Consider the following 21,846-nt stretch of genomic DNA (forward strand, 5'->3'; position numbering starts at 1 on the left):
GAAAGGGGTAGCTCCCTCCGTTCAATCACCATTTCTTTTCCTTTTTTAATTTTAATCTTTTTAGAGATGAAGGGAAAGTCTATGGGAAATAAGAAAGATAGAAGGGTATAAAAATAAAATGATTATCATAGTAGCCATTGATGTTCTTTTTTATTGAATTTTTTTTTTCGTTCATGCCACAAATAAATCATTTTTCTTAGCATCTTATTTTTGTAATATCAGTAAGTTGTATGTAAAATTCCAAGAAATATTCAAATTGATTGAAAATGTTTATAATTAAAGAGGTGTGGAAATATCGATCATAAATAATTGTCCTCTTCTTTTTTTTCTTCCTGGAAATAGTTGTACGACTGTTTAGATTGGCAGTCTCCGTGTTTTACTTCAATGTTACATGGTACGTTGAGATTCTACTTCACTAATTGATTATATTTTGTGTTTTACTTCAATCTCACATGGTATTGTGAGGTTAAGTTCATTCTCTTATTTTCAATATAAATAATATCGTTTGTTAAAAAAAAAAAAATTATTGTGATAAAATAAAAGGAAAACTAATGAAAATGACTTGAAAACTTTGAGTTTGAATAATAAGGACAAAATAAAGGGTAAAGTGAATGGTACCATAATTGACTTTTTAGTGTAAAAATGTGGTTTTTCGTTAAAGTGAATAGTACCGGGTGCTTTTCGTTAAAGTTCCCTAAAATAAATTGTTGGAACATTCAGTTTCTGGGAAGGAGAAATTGAGATTTGCTTCTTATATTTGGTTTTTATGACTAAAAAACTTCAGGTTCTTAAGTAGTTATAAAAACAAATAAATCTCAAGTCTTTGTCAGCGTACAAGGTATGAGGATCCTTTAATCCTCTCTGTGAGGATCCCTTTATAGAGAAATTTTTAGTTGTAACGGAAACACAAATGGTACATCACGTGTTTTAATAGGAGTTGTGAAAAATTTTATTTTTTAAGTTATTAACTTTTTAGCACACATATCTCACCATTTGTATAGTGACACGTAATGTACCATCCTGTGTACCGGTCACACTGAAAAATCTCTTCCTTTTGTGAGGATCCTGGGTATACTCCAATCAAATATGTTCATCGTATATCGTGTAGTCAGTTTTTATCAGATGCTATTTATATTCAATTTTAAATAAAAAAATTTACAATGATTTATAACTGTACAATGTACGATGAACGGATGTAATTGAAAGATCCTCAGGATCCTCATAAAGAGGTTAGGGCTTAATCAACTGATATCGTCATTGCCTACGTATCACGTGATGGTCCCCGAATGTTTACTTGACTCTACAACCATACTTTTACTACGTACATAGCGGGCTAGGCTGCTAACAATTTATTCTTGCGAACTAATTGGTGCTCCTTTAATTTTGATTAAAATACTACTTTTCTAATCAAATTAAGATTAAGCATACATAATGTTAATCTTAGCAAGTGACGCTATAAGCCTATAACCCAGCAACCCACGTTGGTGCATGCAATGTTGTGACATGTATTTGCATGTCTCTCGTTGCAAATCCACTGAATCACTTACACACACGCGAGCACACACATAATCAATATTTCTTACAATCTAAACCAACCATCATTTCAAGATCAATATTTCTTACAATCTAAACCGATCATCATTTCAGGATATTATTGAATTTTTGCAAGGATGATCTTGTCCTGATAATCTAAAATTTGAATGGTTCGAATCATGAGATTACATTGTGGAGTGGGCTCAAATGAGTGGTTAGTGTCATATTAAAATACTAACTGGTTAATGCTCTTAAGGGACCCCTCAAATAATTTTGATTGAGGGACAACTCCCAACCGTCTCTATGTTTATACATCATTCATTAATCATCCTTACACTAATATGCAAATTCAAAACCATTAGGATATCTGATTGTAGTGAAGAAAATAGATGAATAAGATTTTTCAAAGATTCATTAATATGACCACCATTAATCCAACGGACAAATAGTTCCAAATTTTGGTGGTTTTTGGTAAAAAATGATATTCAAGGGAAGAGAAAGAAAAAAAAAAACAGATAGTTGGATCGTGAAATACAATGTCAATGGGGTCGTACAAAATGGGTATAAAAAAAACTGTGATAGTGTTACCGTCTCACTCAAAAATCAAAATATATTAAAATAACTTCTTTTTTTTTACAAACAATAGCGTTAGTGTGTTAAATTATTATTTGTTCAGAGGGAAGGAGATCGATGAAAATCGAACCCACACCAGGATGAAGGTTTACAAGCTCAAATCTCTCAGCTCTCATTTTCTTCATTCTTTCTTATTCTTGCATAATCAGTTTCAGTTGTTCATAATCACTTGACTGTGAAAGTAGTGCCATGTGCACAAGGAAATGATCAGTAATGCCAATGTCCAAAGCATTCAACTTGTTGGCAATGTTAACCAACTTCAGTAAGTGCTCCCGTATGCTGCTAGAGCCATCATGCTTGGAGTTTATTAAAGCTGACAAATAAGCCCTAATTTTAGCTTTGTCTGATCTCTTGAACTTTTCTCCAATTTTGTCCATGTAATTCTTAGCCAAATCAGAGCTAGGAATCCCTCCTCTTAGAAGTCCTCCATTGAGTAATTCGTAGCCAAAACAGAGCTAGGAATCCCTCCTCTTAGAAGTCCTCCATTGAATTTTGCATGATGAGTAGAGACATTTGATTGGCTCTATCCCACTTTGCAAAATTCTCTGTTGTGCAGTACTTTCATCAGTTAATGTAGAGAGTTGAGGTACCTTGAATGCTATGTTAAATTCCAACATCCCAAGGTTCATTTCAATTTGATGCTTCCATGCTTTGAAGTTATTGCCATTTAACTTCTCAACATTCACCAAACTCAGCTTATTGAAACCTATTAACTCAAAGAAATTTGAAAAATTTCATGACCATATGATCAAGAACTGACACACATTATTTCTTGTCATGCTTAATTTATGGAAACAGTCACACTTTTGAGCCAGAGACGGTCCATACACAATTTTGGGTAAGTAGACAACAAGTAGCATGAATTTCATCACTCAGTATGCACTGATCTTACAAATGAACCCAATAATCTACCTCTTTGGAAGTGTTTTACTTGTTAATACTTGTAAGTCACCACATGCCTTACATATATCGAAGTAACAGTAAAGGACCAAGTTTAGGTCTACACTTTGGTGTTATACGAAATTTGTCCCTTAATCACAAGGTCTGTATATGTTGCATAACAATTTCTGGTCTGTGTAATTCATCAGTTTAATAAAATATTAACCAAACATATAGTAGTATAAACGTATAAGACAGAATCTGTACTTCATAACTTCTTCCAATTGAGGAAGAAATGCAACAGTTTTATGTACTTGAATCAACATATCAACCAGAGAAATCAAAACAGTTCCACGTACAAGATTATGAAGGATGAAACTGTTACTTTAATACTTTTAACACAGCGAAATCATACATATACAACTGTTTATGATAGGATTTAATTGTGTGGCTCTGATACCACATGTTAACATTACATATTAGAAGTAATTAGGATCGAATACAACTAAACCCTAGCATACCAAAGACTGTCAAAACATGCAATCTCAATAAACTACATTTAATGCAGTTCATGCACATACTAGGATTAGTAACATATATTGTTACTTGTTGCAGAAGACATCATAGTCTTTGAACGGCTTTGTCTTCTCTTCTCTTGGTTTCAATATAGGATCTCTGCACTTTCAATAAGACAAGTGCTTCAACACTTTTTGAGAACCAACCACACCCGAAAAGAGGGGCCAAACCTGTACTTTATACTTCACAACTGCTCCTTCCTATCAAAGAGCAGTTGTTGACAGGTTCATTTGGATTACAACTGCTTTACTGCAGTTGGTTAATCCTCTTAATTATTCCCTCTAATATATATATGGTCTTATACCCGCACAAACCATATAATTAAGTCCATATAAAATACAACCCGTTCTCTTCATCTATATCGTAGTTTTATGACACCCAAACTTAAGTTAGTCCAACATCAGGAGTTGTTGGTAAATTACATATGGACGGTACATGCTAGTGGTGCTCTGCTTTGTCTACCTCGTTTCTTATGCTTCATGTTTTGTGCCAAAATTCTTTGGTCAAGTTGTAAGAAAAATATTGTTCCAAAGAAAATTATGGGAAAAACGACATTCTATTCGTTCGTTTTCTACAGTTTCACTTAATATGTATGCCAATTTAAGAATTCAAATCCATGAAATATATATTGTGAGCGTATGCTGGAGCCTCCACAATTGTTTGTAAATTTGCACGTGTGGCTAATTTTTCTTTTAAACCTGCTTCAGTCCCGCCCTATGCAATTATGAGTTTGGGCTTGTACGGAAGCTTTTGCATTGCGTCTTTTCAAAAGAAAATTGTGATTTTTGAAAAAAAAAAACACTTGCTTTTGAAAACATCAGTCATAACGCTTTTGGTATATAAAATGCGTCTTAAGCACTTCTAAAAATGTTGCAAACGGATCTTAGGCTAAATTTTTTAGTTTGTACCCAATCAAATATCTAAATACCAAAAATTATGATTCCCTTTCCTACTCCTGTTTTTAAGCACTCTGATTACTTTTATTTTATTTTATATATTTCTATTAAGTAAACACGCCATAAAATTGTTGTGGGAAAAACAGTCGTGGTTTGAGTTAGCAACCGTGAAAAAAAGGGTGGAGCAGGCAACGTGTTGGCGGGAAATTACAAAACGACACCGCATGCAATCAAAGGGGTAGATAACATGTTCTTTGATACAAACAAGTAGGATCTCACTCTTACAAACACTCATCAATCTGTAGAAATCACTTCTTACTAATCAAGCAGTCACAATTCGAAAAACCCAACTTGAATCTCTTATCCTTTCACAGCTCCAGGACTAGGTCTACAATAAACATAACATAGCTGAATCAGATATAATCCTCAACTAAACTGATTCAAGATTCATATAATTAATACTCGATTTGTTTTAGGCTCTTTACTTATAAGCATCTCAAACCCATGTTTCTTATTTTTTTTGAGAAGAAAACCCATGTTTCTTAGTCAAACACCTTAAACACTGTTTTGAAAAGAAAAAAATATTGGACACAACCTGAATATTATTTTACCTGACATTATTTGTTGAGGTAAGGAGTTTTTCTCCATAATTTTAGGGCTCTTCTCAGATAAAGCACAGTTTCAAACAAAGACACTTACCCAACTGTTATTGTACCCGACATTAACACTTGATATGTGAGGCGTTATTTTCTATAATTTGATTCCTTAAGTGTTTCTTGTTAACAGTAATAGTAGTCAGAGGCTATGCTATTAAGTATTCATTTTTAAGTGCTTTGCATGTAGTCATTGTTGAGGAAAGACCAAGATCAAACAAAAGGGGTTGATTGGTACTCTACATTGTATTTGAAATGAGTTAGTGCATAATGGACTTACAGTCTGCACCTGTTTTGATCCAGTGCTCCCTGTTCTCATTTGAATCCATGCCGCTAAGCACAAATTGGAGCGGGTTTGATTGGCTCTTGTAGTGCCACATGCTCTGCATTGAAGAAAATCCTTGTTGAGGATATAACAAGATGTCTTCATCCTGACCTCCATTGTTGTAAGTCCCCTCACTGCTTGGTTTCTTCTTGCTTTGGTTCCCTTTGTACTTACCGGGTTTTCGCTCAGCCGCCGAGGTTTCAGGGTGAACTTTTCTACGGAACATGTGAAGGATCTACACACAAATTTGATATACATATACCCCATTTCAGTTCAAATTACTTTTTCGATGCGAGAAGCTTGGAATGCACGTAAAATGTTTGATGCAATCATATAAAAACTGTAAGACGGGCGGAGAGCATTGGTCTAGGCCTACCCTCACTTTTTCAAAATATTTAGTATCACATGTATTATATTTCCTTTTTTTTTTCTTTTGTTTTTTTTTGGTAAACTTAATATTATACTTTTTTTAGTATACACAAAATTTCTAATTCTGTTCACCAATAAATAAAACAAGATGTCTCTTTTTCTTTTCAATCCCAACAACACTCATCCTAAAACTAAGCATCTTATTTATAAACAAATCAATAACTCTTAAAATATAAAATCTAAAGTCTAATTTAGTTTTATCAAAATAATATTCTTTTAAATTGCCAACCTAAGAATAATAAACTTTGAGCTTTTCTTCCTCCCCTTCTTGAAATTTCAAATATTTTGTCCTCTAAATTCCCAGCCCACAACAATATTAAGGTTTGTAAATCTCTCTGTTCTTTGTAACTTTTACTTAGTTTTTAAAATTTGACATATTTTGTTCTCCAAATTTCCGATCCATTCTTCACATTTTTGGTTCGAAAATTCCCAATTTATTCTATCTTGACTTGGGGTGGTGTTAGAGAGACTATTTACTTGAGCCATATTTTGGGATCACATGATTATATAGCGGTTAATAGTTAGATTATTTCTTTAAATCATTAAAGGAAATTAAATCAATAACCACCACATTGGTCTCCAAAATATGGTCTAAAAAGTAGGTCTCCCTAGCATTTTTATTGACTTGATATTGGAAGGTTAATTTCTCTTAATCCTCTTAAATTTTGATTTACTACTCTATATTAACTTGATATTGGAAGATTAATTTCAACATGAAAAACGCATTTAGCACCTCAAAAAAATTTAATTAGCTCACAACTCCAAGTATGTATTATACTATCTTGTAAGTACTACCTATTTTTTTTAACAATTGTGAGGCCCCTCCTCACATAAAATCATTACTCCGCCAGTGCTGTAAGAAGCAAAGTTTTTCCATATTTTTCGTTAGAGTTACCTTATTGAGTTTTGTTTCTGCTGAAGCATGATCAGCAGCTCTGCCGGAGCCACGAGAAGAAGCGTGAAGCATTTTTTTCTTGAGCATCTTTTTTATTAAGTGCATGGCGGACTTATCCGCTCGCTTCTCCTCTTTGATCAATTCTGCTCCGGAGATCTCCTCAGCCAATTTAGTCCTCTGGAACAGCTCACCAAGAGATGTCCTGTGTTCCTTCTTTGCCACTATTGTTGTTTCAGACAACTCATATGCCGACCCGAAAAGATATCCCTGGAGCGGGCACACTGCCGTTCCATTATTCCCCTTGTTCGCTGCGCCTTCCAGTGCCTTCCCGCTTAGCGTAATGGTGCTTCCTTGGCTACTTCTTCCATTGCTGACATAGCTGTTTCTTCCAGATGAATCATTACAAATATCATCCTTCGCCGGAACAGCCACTAGCTCTTTCTCCAATTCATCATTGATGAGATTCAACTCGTTCTCCGTGGCCTCAGTTTCTTTTTCGGTTATGTTCTCCACGGAGATTCCAAGCATTGGGGTTGATGGTTCAGTGTTCACTTGGTCCGAGCTTCCAAGGGTGCCGATTGCAAGAAAGCCATGGAAGAGCACCGATGCCTCAGCAGATGATTCCTCTTCATAGTATTCTTCTTCTGCCCTAGCTGCATCTAGACCGTTGAAAGATTTTCGAAGGTGCTGATCTTTCGGGGCTTGCTTGAAGGGTTTCGTGCCCCAGTTTGACTTCGGATAGTATTGTTGATCGTCGAGCGACGGCTGCCCTGAAAGACAACCACAAGAATGTTCTGACACAAAACGCATTGTAAGGAACTTGGATGAACATTAACTTTTTTTGGTTTTTTTATGTGATCTTTTTGGAGCAAAGGTAACATGCATGACTAACAACAAACATTACAACACAGATGCCCAAAAACAAAAAACACAAACAAACAACAGAGGCCCAACCAAAGTTGAGACCAAAACACAAAAACAACCGGAGCTGCTGCATCTTCCGCCATAACCGCCGCTGCAACCACCAAAACAGCAGTCGCGCATGTCAATCTAGCCAAATTCACTTCCCAAACAAAGCCTCGCCTCACCGATACCAGCAGCCAATTCCAAGCTTCACTCCTAGCCCAACTACAGACACCAGAGAACCTGCAGCCAAGTGAAAGAAGCTCATGGCAGTCCACGAGCAACACTGCCAACAAGGGCAAACAACAAAGAGAAGGTGGGGGTGCAAGGAACACCCGACCCAATGCAAGCATCAGATCAAAGCACACCAACTCGAAACATCGCAACAAATCGCGGTAAAGGGTGATTGAAGCCTGGTAATTGGATGAATATGGATGAGAGACAGCAAAGGGGAGAGAAGAAGGCAGATCAGCCAATAAAACCAGGGAAGAAAACAATGGATGGAAGAGGAGAAAGAGAGGGAGAAAGAAACAAAAGAAAACCCACCGATCCCAGCCGGAGCTAGGATCGGCAGCACCAGAATTGGACTCGATTGGGAACCACTCACACAGATCGGTGAGATTAACCCTCACACAAAGGGAAGGTCTCTCCGACTAATTCTATGTTCTTAGGCGGACTAATTAAGTTTTAACTATTGTTTACTTTTAATTATTTTAATTACATTTTATTTTAAAGATTCAAAACTTATTATTATTTTATTTATTTTTAATACTTAAGAGTTGTGTTTTATTTGAAGAGTCATAATCCTTTTCTAGAAAAGTATGAGAAATTCTTTAAATAAGAAATCTCATACAGAAAACGAAATATGTTAAAAACTATTCTGTCTCCTTCACTTCTCACATCTCTGTTAGTCAATTTACATTCCTACTTTATAATTCTTGAGCAATTGATCACTACTTGGCAATCTCATATGCCGTTGGCATGCATAACGGATCAAACATCCTCTGAGGCTTTGGGTTGTATATTGGAGTTATAGGCACCGCTATAACTTGCACGTAGGGAGGCATCTACGGCTTTAGGACAGCAACAACGCGCCTCTCTTTGGTTCACAAGCCAAATATTCTTATTCCATTTTTCCTAATTTAATTTTCATAAGTCTGATAGTGATTATACATTTAATTTGTTATATTTGATCATATAAATAGTTGGTATATTTCTGCAATATATTTCACATTAGGGGTGTGATATCCACACACCTCTTTTTACTTCTCCCACACATTTTTGGTTTTCGGCTGTCGGATCGGATGAATTGAAGAAGATTAACGGACAGAAATTAACAAGGAGTGTGTGAGAAGTAAAAAGAGATGTGTGGATAGCACACCCCTTCCCATTAATTGCATTTTTGGGAGTGAATTTCTCGTGTTACAAGAATGTGCAGTCCAAGGCATAGAGCGACTTACCGACGACGGAAACTTTAAATGGATCGTTGCTATTCTGCCGAAACATGCGATGCATCCAACCTAGTAACTGCAACATTAGCAGGCAAAATCAGTTTATACATCACAATTGTTGAAGAGAGAATTTTACAGAATCAAATAACAATGGCATATGGACAAAATGTTGAAACAAAATGATCATTCTAGCAGATGGAACAATGTATTTCCATTACTTTAGCCACTTTCCTATAAGAACAGGAGAATACTAGGGTTTTTCTTTTCTTACCTTCATCTTGTAACCTTTCTTTTAGATGACTTGAACTTTGCTAGGAGAGGCTGAAACTGTAGCTTCTTTTCATTACTGGTTGGTCAGTCTTTATGCTTATTTATGAACAAGGTGTCAAATGCATAACCGAAAGCCTCCAGCCTCTGTAGAGAAAGTGGGAAATCAAGTGGCCAATGGGTCAACTGGGTCCCGGACCCCAAATCCAGTCACGCACATGGGTACATAATGTGAGATTGGTTGGAGGGTTTATATATATATATATATATATATTATATTTTTGGTAAATTACATTTTACCCTTTTAGATTTGTGTTCAATTATAATCTCATACAATATCTTTAAAATATTTTAATCTCGTACATTTATTATCATTTTATTTCAAAATGATACAATCTTAAATCAATCCATTAACTTAACTGATAAGTGGTGATGTAGCAAATCAGAAAACTTTTGTGCTGACGATGTCACAAATATGCCACATAAGCCCTAAAAAAATAATAAACTCAAAAAATAATTTTTTTTAAAAATACAATAATTTAATTTTTTATTTAACACTGTGGGGCCCACCCCCTACCAACTCCCAGCCCCACTCTTCTTCCCACTCCATCCGTCTCCTCCCCCACCCTTTTTTCCTTCCCTCACCGCCAGAACCACAACCAATTTCCCCACCGCCTTCTTCTCCGGCCGAATTCGGCATTCTTTGATTTTGATAAATATAATTTATCTAAAAAAATAGAAAGAGAAATCTCCATCCAAGAAAATCAACAAGAAACTAAAAACCCAAACATTAAAGGCAAACAAAAAACCCGCAGTCCCTCCTCTCTAAAAAGCTCCCTTTTTCTGCACATTTTTGGGTAAAAACTGTAAAACCAAACATGGAATGGACACAATAAGCCGCCTTTCTTGATTCCCAATTCACAATTCAAATTTCTAGCCATATATTAAACGACCCCAAGTAGAGGGATTTTACCAGAGAAAGCAAGAACACTAAGATGGGTGAATCGGCCTGCCTGAAGAGATCGTTCTCCCGACCTTTCGGAGTGTTCCACTGAAGTCAAAGAGGTCAGTCGTCCTTCTGCAGAATTTCCCATTTCTTTGACTCTTTAAGCTTTTCGATTCATGGGTTTTTCTTGTTTTCTCGAAATCTGATGTAAATGGGGTAGCTCCGATTACCCAAATCGACGTCCACAACGGTGGGAGCCACAGGACCCGTTTTGCTCGACGGCTGATCCACCACCTGCGCTGAGCTCGCCATAATCCTTGACCTCTATCTCTGTAATGAATGGTGTGGTGAGGGGTTCGTGGAGGTCGATGTCGACGTGGGTGTCTTTCGCCAGTGCTCGCGGCCATGGGAGTGGCGTACGGAGAGGCTGGAGAATCTGGGTTGGAGAGAAAGATTTAAGTTTTAAAATAAAATTATTTTTAAGAAAACTAATGAAAACGACTTGAAACTTTAAGTTTTAATGATAAGGATAAAATAAAGGGTAAAGTGAATAGTACCAGGATTGACTTTTTAGTGTAAAAATGTGGTTTTTCGTTAAAGTGAACTTTACCCTATTTTTTAGGGAATTTTAACGAAAAGCACCCGGTACTGTTCATTTTAACGAAAAACCATATTTTTACACTAAAAAGTCAATCATGGTACTATTCACTTTACCCTTTATTTTGTCCTTATCATTAAAACTCAAAGTTTTTAAGTCATTTTCATTAGTTTTCCTTATTTTTTATGAGTGAAAATTGTAGGGTTTATATTTCTTAGTATCAATTTGTGGTGAATATATCTTTATGTATAGTAATACAAGACTCCAGACACTCATGTGTATATATATGGAGAACCAAAATTTTGTATGTTAGTTTACTCACGTGATTAGTAGACACTCTTATGAAGATACTTTTTTTCTCTTCATATATATTCTTGTTTAGTCTTGTTCGTATAATTCTGTTTGATTTATTCAGTCCAATAGTTAAAAGTAAAGAAATGTGTGAAACATTAAAAAAGATGTGAAAATCAACTTCCACTTATTTTGAGCTAAATGGTCTCTTAACATCGGCAAGCATGTTCATCTTGTCTAACCACGTACTTGGACTTTCTTCTGGAAGCTTTTCTCTTGGATTTGCTTCGATTTCTAAATATCGCGTTTGTGATGCAATTGTGCACGTCCTGTTTTGAAGAAATTGCCCATATCAGTATCAGGTGTGTACCATGTTACTATGGGGCTTCCTGCATTAACATGTTCGTGCACATCTTCCTGCAGAGGATGACAAGGCAATTTTCATTCAATTATTTTCTACTATTTTGTTATTTTACTAGCTAGGTATGTTGTTAGGAGTTCCCTAGCTTGAACAGTAGGGACTGCAGAAAATATTTTGTCCGATCCCAAGCCAAACATAAAATTCGACAATTAGTTGAATATTAATCCTTCGATAAGATTGGAATTCAATATTTAAAACCCAATGTAAGATCAAATATTAATTATAGTCCTTTGACTAGATATCCACACCAGCATTTATATTTAATTCATAATGAATTGTTATTAGATACTTAAATACGTTTTTTTTTCATTCCCAAAATGCCCATATTAAATATTTGATTCTTTTTTTGTCAAACTAAAAATTTTGATTTATTGATTTGATCTAGACTTTTTACCCTTATCCTTGACTTCGCCCTGGTTTGGTACTGAGGTGATTCTGAAAAAAAATGGTTAAAAAAAAAGTTGGGAGTTTTTTTATGTTTGGTAAACATTCAGCTTCAGTTTTTTTTCATAATTTTGGGTGAAAAAAAAAACCAAAAACACAAAGCTGCAAAACTCAGCTTTGAAAAACCAGCATTTTTTCATATCTGTTTTACATAAAAGTTTATCAAATACTATAATACTGTTTTTTTTTTTTCAAAAGCACTTTTACAAAAAAGTTTACCAAATACTGTGCTGCTTTATTTCACAGCTACTTATTCTCACAGCACGGCAGAAACAGTTTTTTTTCAAAGCACAGCAATACCAAACCAGCCCTTCCTCTATTAATAAATGCAATTGAATGGAAAACCATAACAAAAAAAATACTAGTGAAACGTTGAGGAAAAAAAATGCAAAATACATGGCCTATCATTATGCAAGTTGCAAAGTAATGAGTATATACCAAATAATTACAAAATGATTGTACCGAAGTATGTGTACCGAAATATGTGCACCAAACCGAAGTATATAAATGTACTGAAATATAGTACTGAAACATGTGTACCGAAATTTATGTACTAAATCATGTGTACCAAAATATATGTACCAAAATTTATGTACATGTATAGTTCTCAAACGTATAATGTAGCTATATGAAAAAAAGACTCCTTGTTGAGATCACTATTGTTGTGAAATGAAAAACCAAATGGAAGAAAGGCTTCATATATTTAGGTATAACAATCACCAAATGGAAAGTTCCATTCAGATTAATAGAATTTTTTGAGGGAAGGAGGGATGGATATCGAGAGCGAGAGGGGGAGAGAGAGATGATCACCATCTTATATCAAATTCTGAAACATTTGTCTCAAATGAGTAATAAATTAAAGGAATGCAAATATTTGGATTTCAAATGAGTAATAAATTTTGCAACATTTCTCATAAAATCAATTATTGTTCACAAGGATATAATTCGAAGAAAGAAAACCATAAAATCAATGTAAAATGGATAAATATGACGTGGAATATATAGGATGACATGTAAACCGGATCAAATGACTAAATTCAATTATTAATCAAAAGTTGATCTTATTCAAGGATTAGACTCTAATTTCCTATTTTCTATTCATGGGAACACAATAGAATTCTCTACTCTTTGGTCGGTCAATCACATGCAGGTGGAATAGGCATAAATTTTCGGTGCGACAATCATATTACTATATATAATAATATTAATTCACTTATATTATAAAATTTGTATATATTTTAAATAATGCACCCAAATTTATGACACATGAATTAATAATATCACTTGACGAATCAACAATCAAACTCAAAATTTTCTCGTGAAATACTTCAACTAAAAGAGCTTTAGCTGATAAACAATGATAAAAGTATATATGACCGCTTTTTAATAATTATCTTCATACTTAATTAGCTTTAATTATAAGATTGAACATCTTTTGAAAAAGATTTCTTTCTTCTTCTTTTTTCTTCTTTTTTATTCTGTTTGCAGTCAATATATTCCAAGTTTAAACTAATCCAATCCTACTGCTTATCTATGTATGTACCAAACTAGGACATAGTGTTCTACCATGTTTGGACTCTGGAGGATATAAGCTTTGATGGGATCGGTTGCAGGTCTTGATTCCACATCTCCCTTCAATTCCTGTCATGTTTTCTGTTTGATAGTTGCAGCGAATGCAATGGCATTCATTTTTCACCATCTTTCTGGCGTAACGTAGAATCAAAAAACAAAACTTCATGCATGCATCAGGTCCTTTATCATGACCTTAAATATTCAGAAACTGTTTTTGCCAAACATGACATGGTAATCTTACTGCCAATGGCGGAGTTAGAAATTTATAACGATGGAGTCATAAAATAGAAGCTTCCAAAAATTGATCATCGGTTTACTTATAATTGCCAATTTATAAAAAAATTTGGCAATCCAAGTCAATCAATCAGTAACAAAATCTTAAAAATCCCAATAAACCCAAGATGAGAAAAATACTGATATGATTGGAATTCTGTGAAACAACCAAGTGGGATGAAGAGTGGCTGACCGAACTTGAACACCGGAGAAGCTTTGAATTAGAAGATATGAAGCTTTGTGGGCAATAATGTTGACGAAGAAGCCTTTAACACGGAGGGAACTCTCCCACAACTTCTCCCAAATCTCCATCGAGAGAGTAGGGATTGTGTTCGAGGGATTTCGATTGGTGTTGCTGCGGTGGTGGTCTTCGATAAGGAAGTGGAATTTGTCGGCGACCCAGCCTTCCTTAGGATATGGCAGAGAGAGAGACAGAGAGAGAAGGATGAGAGAGGGAGTGGACGGCGGAAGAAGAAAGAAAATACACGTTTTGTAAAAGAGGAGAACCGAACCTTAGAGAATAAAATAGAATAAAAAATTATGATTCCATAATAAAAGAAAAGATAAAGAGTAATAGTTGTATAGTAAATAGATATTATAAATGTTGGATTATAGGTTGAATGTTGGATTATGATTTCTTGTTAAACGTTAGATTATATGTTTAAGATAAAGTTTATAAATATTTTTCTTTTAAAAATAAAGTATATTTATTAATTCACATTTAATTGTTAAGAAAATTAAATTAATGACACATCTAGTATTATACCATTTTTTGTCATTTCACACGGTCGCCGCTAGTTTTACATAAAAGTTTACCAAACACTATAATACTGCTTTTTTTTTCCTTTCCAAAAGCACTTTTACAAAAAAATTTATCAAACACTCAACTGCTTTATTTTACAGTTGCTTATTCTCACAGCACAGCATAAATAGTTTTTTGTTTTTTCAAAGCACATCAATACCAAACCAACCCTTAATGGGATCGGTTGCAGGTCTTGATTCCACATCTCCCTTCAATTCCTGTCATGATTTCTGTTTGATAGTTGCAGCGTGCAATGGCATTCATTTTTCACCATCTTTGCGTAACGTAGAATCAAAAAACAAAACTTCATGCATGCATCAGGTCCTTTATCATGAACTTGAATATTCAAAAACTGTTTTTGCCAAACATGAGATGGTAATATTGCCGCCGACGGCGGAGTTAAAATTTATAACGATGGAGTCATTAAATAGAAGCTTCCAAAAATTGATCATAGGTTTACTTATAATTGCCAATTTATAATTTTTTTTTTTTTGGCAATCCAAATCAATCAATTAGTACAAAAATCTTAAAAATCCCAGTAACCCCAAGATGAGAAAAAATACTGATATGATTGGAATTCCGTGAAACAACCAAGTGGGATGAAGAGTGGCTGACCGAACTTGAACACCGAAAAAGCTTTGAATTCGAAGATATGAAGTCTAGGTGAAGAAGGCGTTTGCGTTCAAACGACGTACATGGTTTTGATTTGTGTCAATTTAAAAAATATTGAGTAAAGGTCTTCTTATTTCATTTGTCTTGGCTAGTATAGAGGTCAAATGATATTTTAAAAGGGGGATTTTATGTCATTGGGGCCGTAGCAGCCAATGCATGGCGCATCTTGCCAAGCTGTCCTCTCCTCTCCCATTGTTAACCATTCATGTCATGTACTTACAACTATCATTATGCGTATAGGAAGGAGGAGATAAGACCATCTCTTACCCAAAGAGGGCTAGATGGCTCGTTTTAGCCTTCTGGTTCTCAAAGAAATTAATATTTTAATTAACAATGCATGACTATATTTCTTACCATCTCCAACCGAGGGCCAAATGGTCATAGGGCTCGTTTTAACCATGTTACAAAAAACTGTCTCCAACCGAAGATCATAGGAGCAAACATAATTTATTATGTAAATTTAAAAACTACAACAACTTAAATTTAAAAACTACAATAACTTAATCAGATATTATTATATCATTGCCTATGTTATCCAAAACTAATATTTTTCTTGTTTAATCAATTGTTAATGCATGGCCCACTCAATCCTCATAAATTAATATTAATCACTTCACATTGAACCAATTACTTATTACTATAATGGAGAATATTGGAGACCAACTCGATGGATGGTCAAAGTGCACGTGCATGCGCAGTTGATGTGGTGATGTAAAAAAATGGCACTGGTGGTACTAGTCAATCTCTACACTTATCATTTGTCCCGTCGGCCGTGGGAGAGATTTTGGCAAGCAATCATGCTTATAAAAGGAACACTTCAACATTGAACTAATAACCTTTTGGGCCTATAATTAAATATATTTTTAAAAATTTTGACCAAAAAAATGACATAATCATGATGTCAGCATGTGGCCCGGCCAGGGGCTGGTTGGGTTGGACCAGCTGATTGACCTTTTTTTGTCCAATGGGGTCCATGAACCTTTTGGCCTGATCCTAGGTTAAAGATGGTTTTCGGATTATTTTTGACCCTCTGACCCTTTAGACCTTTTGATTAGAGATAGTCTAAAAGCGAAAGGGTATGTAAGCTTAGAGACAAATTAAGGTTATGGCCGAACTCTAACCGTTGTATGGATCCCTTGATGGGAACTGAGAGGAAACATGCTCTGATGATTAGAGCTTATTACTTAAAGTACCATTATTTCCCTAAGCAGTCTTGAGTTGTCACTGTACAAGAAATAGTTTCTGTGCAGATGATGGATGTAACCGTAAACTTCGTCTAGATCTGTCATCTTTTCATTGCGTCTTTATCTGTGGTCTCTGGCAATTGCTCTTGATATCAGACACATGTCTAATCTCTAGGCAAAGGTAAATAGCAAAGATGGGGAAAAGATCTTTAAGGAAAGGGTAGCTCCCTCCGTTCAATCACCATTTCTTTTCCTTTTTTAATTTTAATCTTTTTAGCAATGAAGGGAAAGTCTATGGGAAATAAAAAAGATAGAATCATAGAAGGGTATATAACTAAAATGATTATCAAAGTAGCCATTGATGTTCTTTTTTATTGATTTTTTTGTTCATGCCACAAATAAATCATTTTTCTTAGCATCTTATTTTTGTAATTTCAGTTAGTTGTATGTAAAATTCCAAGAAATATTCAAATTGATTGAAAATGTTTATACTTAAAGAGGTGTGGAAATATCGATCATAAATAATTGTCCCCTTTTTTTTCCTGGAAATAGTTGTACGACTGTTTAGATTGGCAGTCTCCCTGTGTTTTACTTCAATCTTACATGTTGAGATTCTGCACTAATTGATTATATTTTGTGAATAGCAGGAGACATGATCATGGATTTGTCCACTTGATCATGATGGCTACCTGAACTTGCTGTTTATGATAATAATTCTCACAGTGATATCTGAGTAGTATACATAAACCCACCAACGTACGGTTATCTTATGGGGTGTAAAAAAATACACCTATTATGTCTATGTCACTTAGTACTACAATCCAGTAGTATTTTTCTTCATTTGTAAATGAAAAGTTTTAGGTTCGATTCTCACCAAAAACGAATTTGAACCACATTATTGCTAGCCTATTATGAGTCTAAAGCCTATCCCCCTCTCTTTAGTATAGATAATATCATTTGTTCACAAAAGTACACCTCTTATTTGCATGTTTTCTTAATTAGGCCATACTTACTAGAATCATTACTCATTAACATACTAACTACATAAGTTATAGCTTACACAGGGCCTGCTCAAGGAAAATTCCAAGGTGCAACAGGCAGGCAAGTTGGCTATGTGGCAACATTTACACAAATTGGGCCTTAAATCCTAAACCAGAAGACTTTAATCGTGGTCCCACATTTGTGAAAGAAGGATTCATGCGGCCTATCTTACATAAGAACTTATCTTGTTTTAAACCTCTTTAACTTATTGATTTATTTTCTTCACTCATAACTTTCATTCGTTATCATTGCACAACATGGTTCTTGGCGAACATCCGAACCTTAAGTTAATGATACAAGAATGGGGCATTTTGTTTTAAAATTACAAATTTGTCTAGTATGGACCGGTCAGGATCTATAGTCATTAAATCCTTAGTCCTTTGATCATTGACTAAAGATCCAACGACCATGAATCTCTTATATATGCTATGATCCAATTCATTCTAAATTTTTTGATAAATTACTGCAATAGTTCAATGCTTACAATGAACTAAACCAAGAGTTTGAGGACTTTATCAGATGTCTAATTCTCACTGTATCTTCTTTGACTGGTCATAGACAACTCACAATCCATCCAGCCAACGAATGGAAAGAAAATGAAGGTTTCCGGATCCATGTTTAGGGAAAGATGGTATTGTCCGAGCAAAAAGGGACCCAAGTGAACTCCTCCTTTAAAGAAACCAACAGCAAACTGGAATACGAATTGGTAGAGAAATTTTCTGCAGATATCATGAGGGGAACACAAATGTGTATTCAAGGTAAGCTCCCCATCCCCACTTGATCGCCTTTTTCACTCGATTATCCTTTCATAGCGCCAACCAAAAACAATCCCATTTTCCAAATGTGTGTGTGATCGCAACACACATTGTGTTGTGAAGGGCAGGCGTTACTTGTCCTAATACCTACAGCTCTTTCTGTTCTCCTCTACTAGCTAGACCTTAATTATTAGGTCAAAAGTCGCAAATGGTATATGTGGTTTCTTTGTAGTGATTACAATTTTTTCAATTTTACTCGCAGAGTTTACTTCTGTTACTAATTTTGGTCAAATGTTCCATTACTTAAGTTTTACCAGTCGACGGAAATTGAACAGCTGATCAAAATTAGTAATGCCAATAGACTAGAGAAATAAAATTAACAAAATTAAAGTCACAGCACCTGAAATGACATTAACTTTTGACCTAATAGTTAACCTGCTTCCTCCTGCTGTGGATACAGATGGAGGGTGATTAATTTACAACCCTCATCATCTTATTATTGTTATATTATACTAGCCTTCATGCACATGCATGAGAAGACATTTTTTGAATCACGGCATGCTACGTCTGACTTACACGTTTTAAATGTATTTATATGCGTAAATTGATAAAAGAAAAGTCAAATATTTGAAGTAAATTAATAATCTTAGATCATGCTAGAAGAAACCCCTCATAAACCAATTAAAGCAGCTGAATTCACATAATTAAATCAATCTCTATAGAATTTACATTAAGAATAGAGAAATAATATTTAATAAACAATTGATAGAATCATATTATTGATAGCCCATTGTGAGGTTAAAACCACCCCCTCCCATAGTGTAGATAATATCGTTTGTTAAAAAAAAAATTCATTTGACAACTAATTTAATCACATTATTATCCGCATGCGAAAGACATTTTTTATAACCGGCACGCCTCTTAAGATGTTTTGAACATGCTTAAAAATAGAGAAAATAATATTTAATAAACAACTGATTGAATCATATTATTACTAGCCCATTGTAACGTTAAGCCCACCCATCTCCCCCTTTGTGTAGATAATATCGTTTGTTAAAAATAAAATAAAAACAATCATTTGACAACTAATTTAATCACATTATTATCCGCGTGCGAAATATTTTTTTTATAACCGGCATTACACGATTCTTAAGATGTTTTGAACGTGTTTAAAAATGGAGAAATTGAATAACATTATTGTTAACTTGTTGTGAGACATTAAAAAAAACCACAACGGAATTAATTATTAAAAAATACTGTTAAAATGACGAAAATACCCCTACCTGATTTGATGCATTATTTTGGGATGCCTTTAAAAAAATTTTGTTTTAGAAGTATTTTTGTCTACATATTTTTATTCAAACTTTGTGACATCAAAATCACTATTCACTTTTCTATTAGCTTTATATATAATAGATAATAGACAGATTGAGTTGCAAGTGCATATTATAATCCAAATTGCAGGATTGTAGAGCCGACATGTTCATACTTATTTTATCAACTTTTATTATGCAAAAAGAAAGGATAACTACTAATCAGGCCATTTGTTATAACTTATACATCAGTGATCACCACGAGTGATTTTTATACTTTCTTTTCTATTTCATGCATTTTTCTCTCTTTATTTTCTTTTGGCCTCTTCCATCCAATAGTTAGAAAGAAGGAGCACATAAATCGCTCCTATTAGAGAATATGCGGAACGATCCTAGACATCAGGCAACCTATAAATGCATAACCGCTCATCCTTGTATTTGATATCAAGAGTTTAAAAAAATTTAACAGAATTATTTAATATTACGATCTAGTTGTATTCATCTTTACTTGTAAATGAGAGGTTTTAAATTTGATTCTCCCCAAAGGTGACTTCGAACCATATTATTGCTAGTCCATTGTGAAGCTAAACTCACCTCCTCTCCTTTTAATTTAGATAATATTGTTTGTTAAAATAATAATAATAATAAAAAAATATAAAAAAAAAATTTAAAAGCATCTTCTTGAGCTTGAGTACGTATTATTATGTTACCCGACTTGACATAACATAAGCAGAGTTGGGTTGGGCAAAAAGTGTATCTACAAAGCCCATTTTCTCCAAAAGCTTACTTCACTATTGTTTGCGTTTTTTTCTATGTTAAATGGAATAGGACTTCTAGCAAGGACTATTTTGATAATATCATTAGTATGATTTAAACACACAAAACTAACTTTTATTATTGTTAAAAACCACTATTAGAGATGAGTTTTATCATTATATGCGAGACCTATTTGTATTTAAGAGTCCGCCTGATACAACCCTACACTCTGCTTCTATTGTACAGTGAATGATGTATTTCTTATTACTGTAACAACATTTACAACAACCCATTTTCTTCTAACAGTCTTTCCTTATACAGTGACTAGTTAGCTTTCTCCCTAATTCACCCTCTAACAACCCCATAACAACCAACAATCCCAACTAATTCCTGTTTGTCCTAATCAGCACTGCCAACCCAACAATACAATCGTGTTGACTTGTCCTCATACCCAGCATCCTATCAATACCCCCTTCATCAAAATAAGGCTTGTAACACAAGACTTAAAACAAAACGAATACAATGCAAACAAAGAATCAATACATCATAATTGGGACACCATAGGAAACCTAGACTTTAATTCAGAGTAGTTCTCCTAAGTTGTCTCTTCTGGAGCATGATTTTGCCATTGGACCAAGACTTTAGTTGTTGCAGTAGCTCATTTTTTATTAACCTCCTCTCCAAAATTGCTATTGGAACGTCTTGTAGTATTCCTGGATCTGTGATGGTTGGTAACTGGACTGTAGGCTGAATGTTAGGTCCCCAGATGCTTCTTGAGGCAAGAAACATGAAAAACTGGGAGTAATTTTGAATTCTCTGGTAATTTGAATCTATAAGCAACCGGTCTTATCTTAGCCAACATATCAAATGGCCCATAGAATCTAGGCTGGAGCTTGTGAAATAGATGTGAAACAAAAGCTAAATGTTGATACAAGACCAACCTCAAATACGTTAAATCACTTACTTGAAAGACCCTCTTAGTTATGTGCTTGTCAGCTTGAACAGTTATCCGATTTTGAGCAGACAGTAAGTTTGCCTTTAACAGAGATAAGATCATGTTTCACTCTTGCAAGCAGCGATTAACCATATCAAGCTTTGTAGTACTCGCCTCATACACTGGAATCTCAAGTGGTGGTTGTCCATAAACCACTTCATAAGGACTAAGCTTTGTTGATGTGTGGAAAACAATGTTATAACTGTACTCTGCCCAAGGTAACCAAGTAGACCACTTCTTGGGTTGTAGGCTACAAAAACACCTCAAATATGTTTCCAAACACCTGTTAACCACCTCGGTTTGACCATCTATCTAAGGATGGTAACCTAAAGCTAAAACACATA

General features: G+C 34.6%; 1 protein-coding gene across 2 annotated transcripts; it reads right to left on the reverse strand.

Moving 5' to 3' along the window:
* Positions 1 to 4,739: 4,739 nt before the first annotated feature.
* On the reverse strand, positions 4,740 to 9,578 carry LOC103403371 (protein LAZY 1-like). 2 transcript variants are annotated; one of them, XM_029095358.2, is made up of 5 exons: positions 9,445 to 9,578; positions 9,183 to 9,249; positions 6,820 to 7,589; positions 5,460 to 5,730; positions 4,740 to 4,905 (listed from the first exon to the last, which is right to left on the reverse strand). In XM_029095358.2, exons 1-5 carry the CDS (start codon positions 9,448 to 9,450, stop codon positions 4,886 to 4,888), a joined length of 1,134 nt encoding a protein of 377 aa, XP_028951191.2. In that variant the 5' UTR covers positions 9,451 to 9,578; the 3' UTR covers positions 4,740 to 4,885. The 2 variants fall into 2 exon arrangements, with proteins under 2 accessions (XP_028951191.2, XP_028951189.2); XM_029095356.2 differs by having other exon boundaries at positions 5,451 to 5,730.
* Between the last annotated feature and the right edge of the window lie 12,268 nt (positions 9,579 to 21,846).

Source organism: Malus domestica, chromosome 16 (assembly GCF_042453785.1).
Source record: "Malus domestica chromosome 16, GDT2T_hap1".
In the NCBI taxonomy this organism is placed as follows: Eukaryota; Viridiplantae; Streptophyta; class Magnoliopsida; order Rosales; family Rosaceae; genus Malus; species Malus domestica.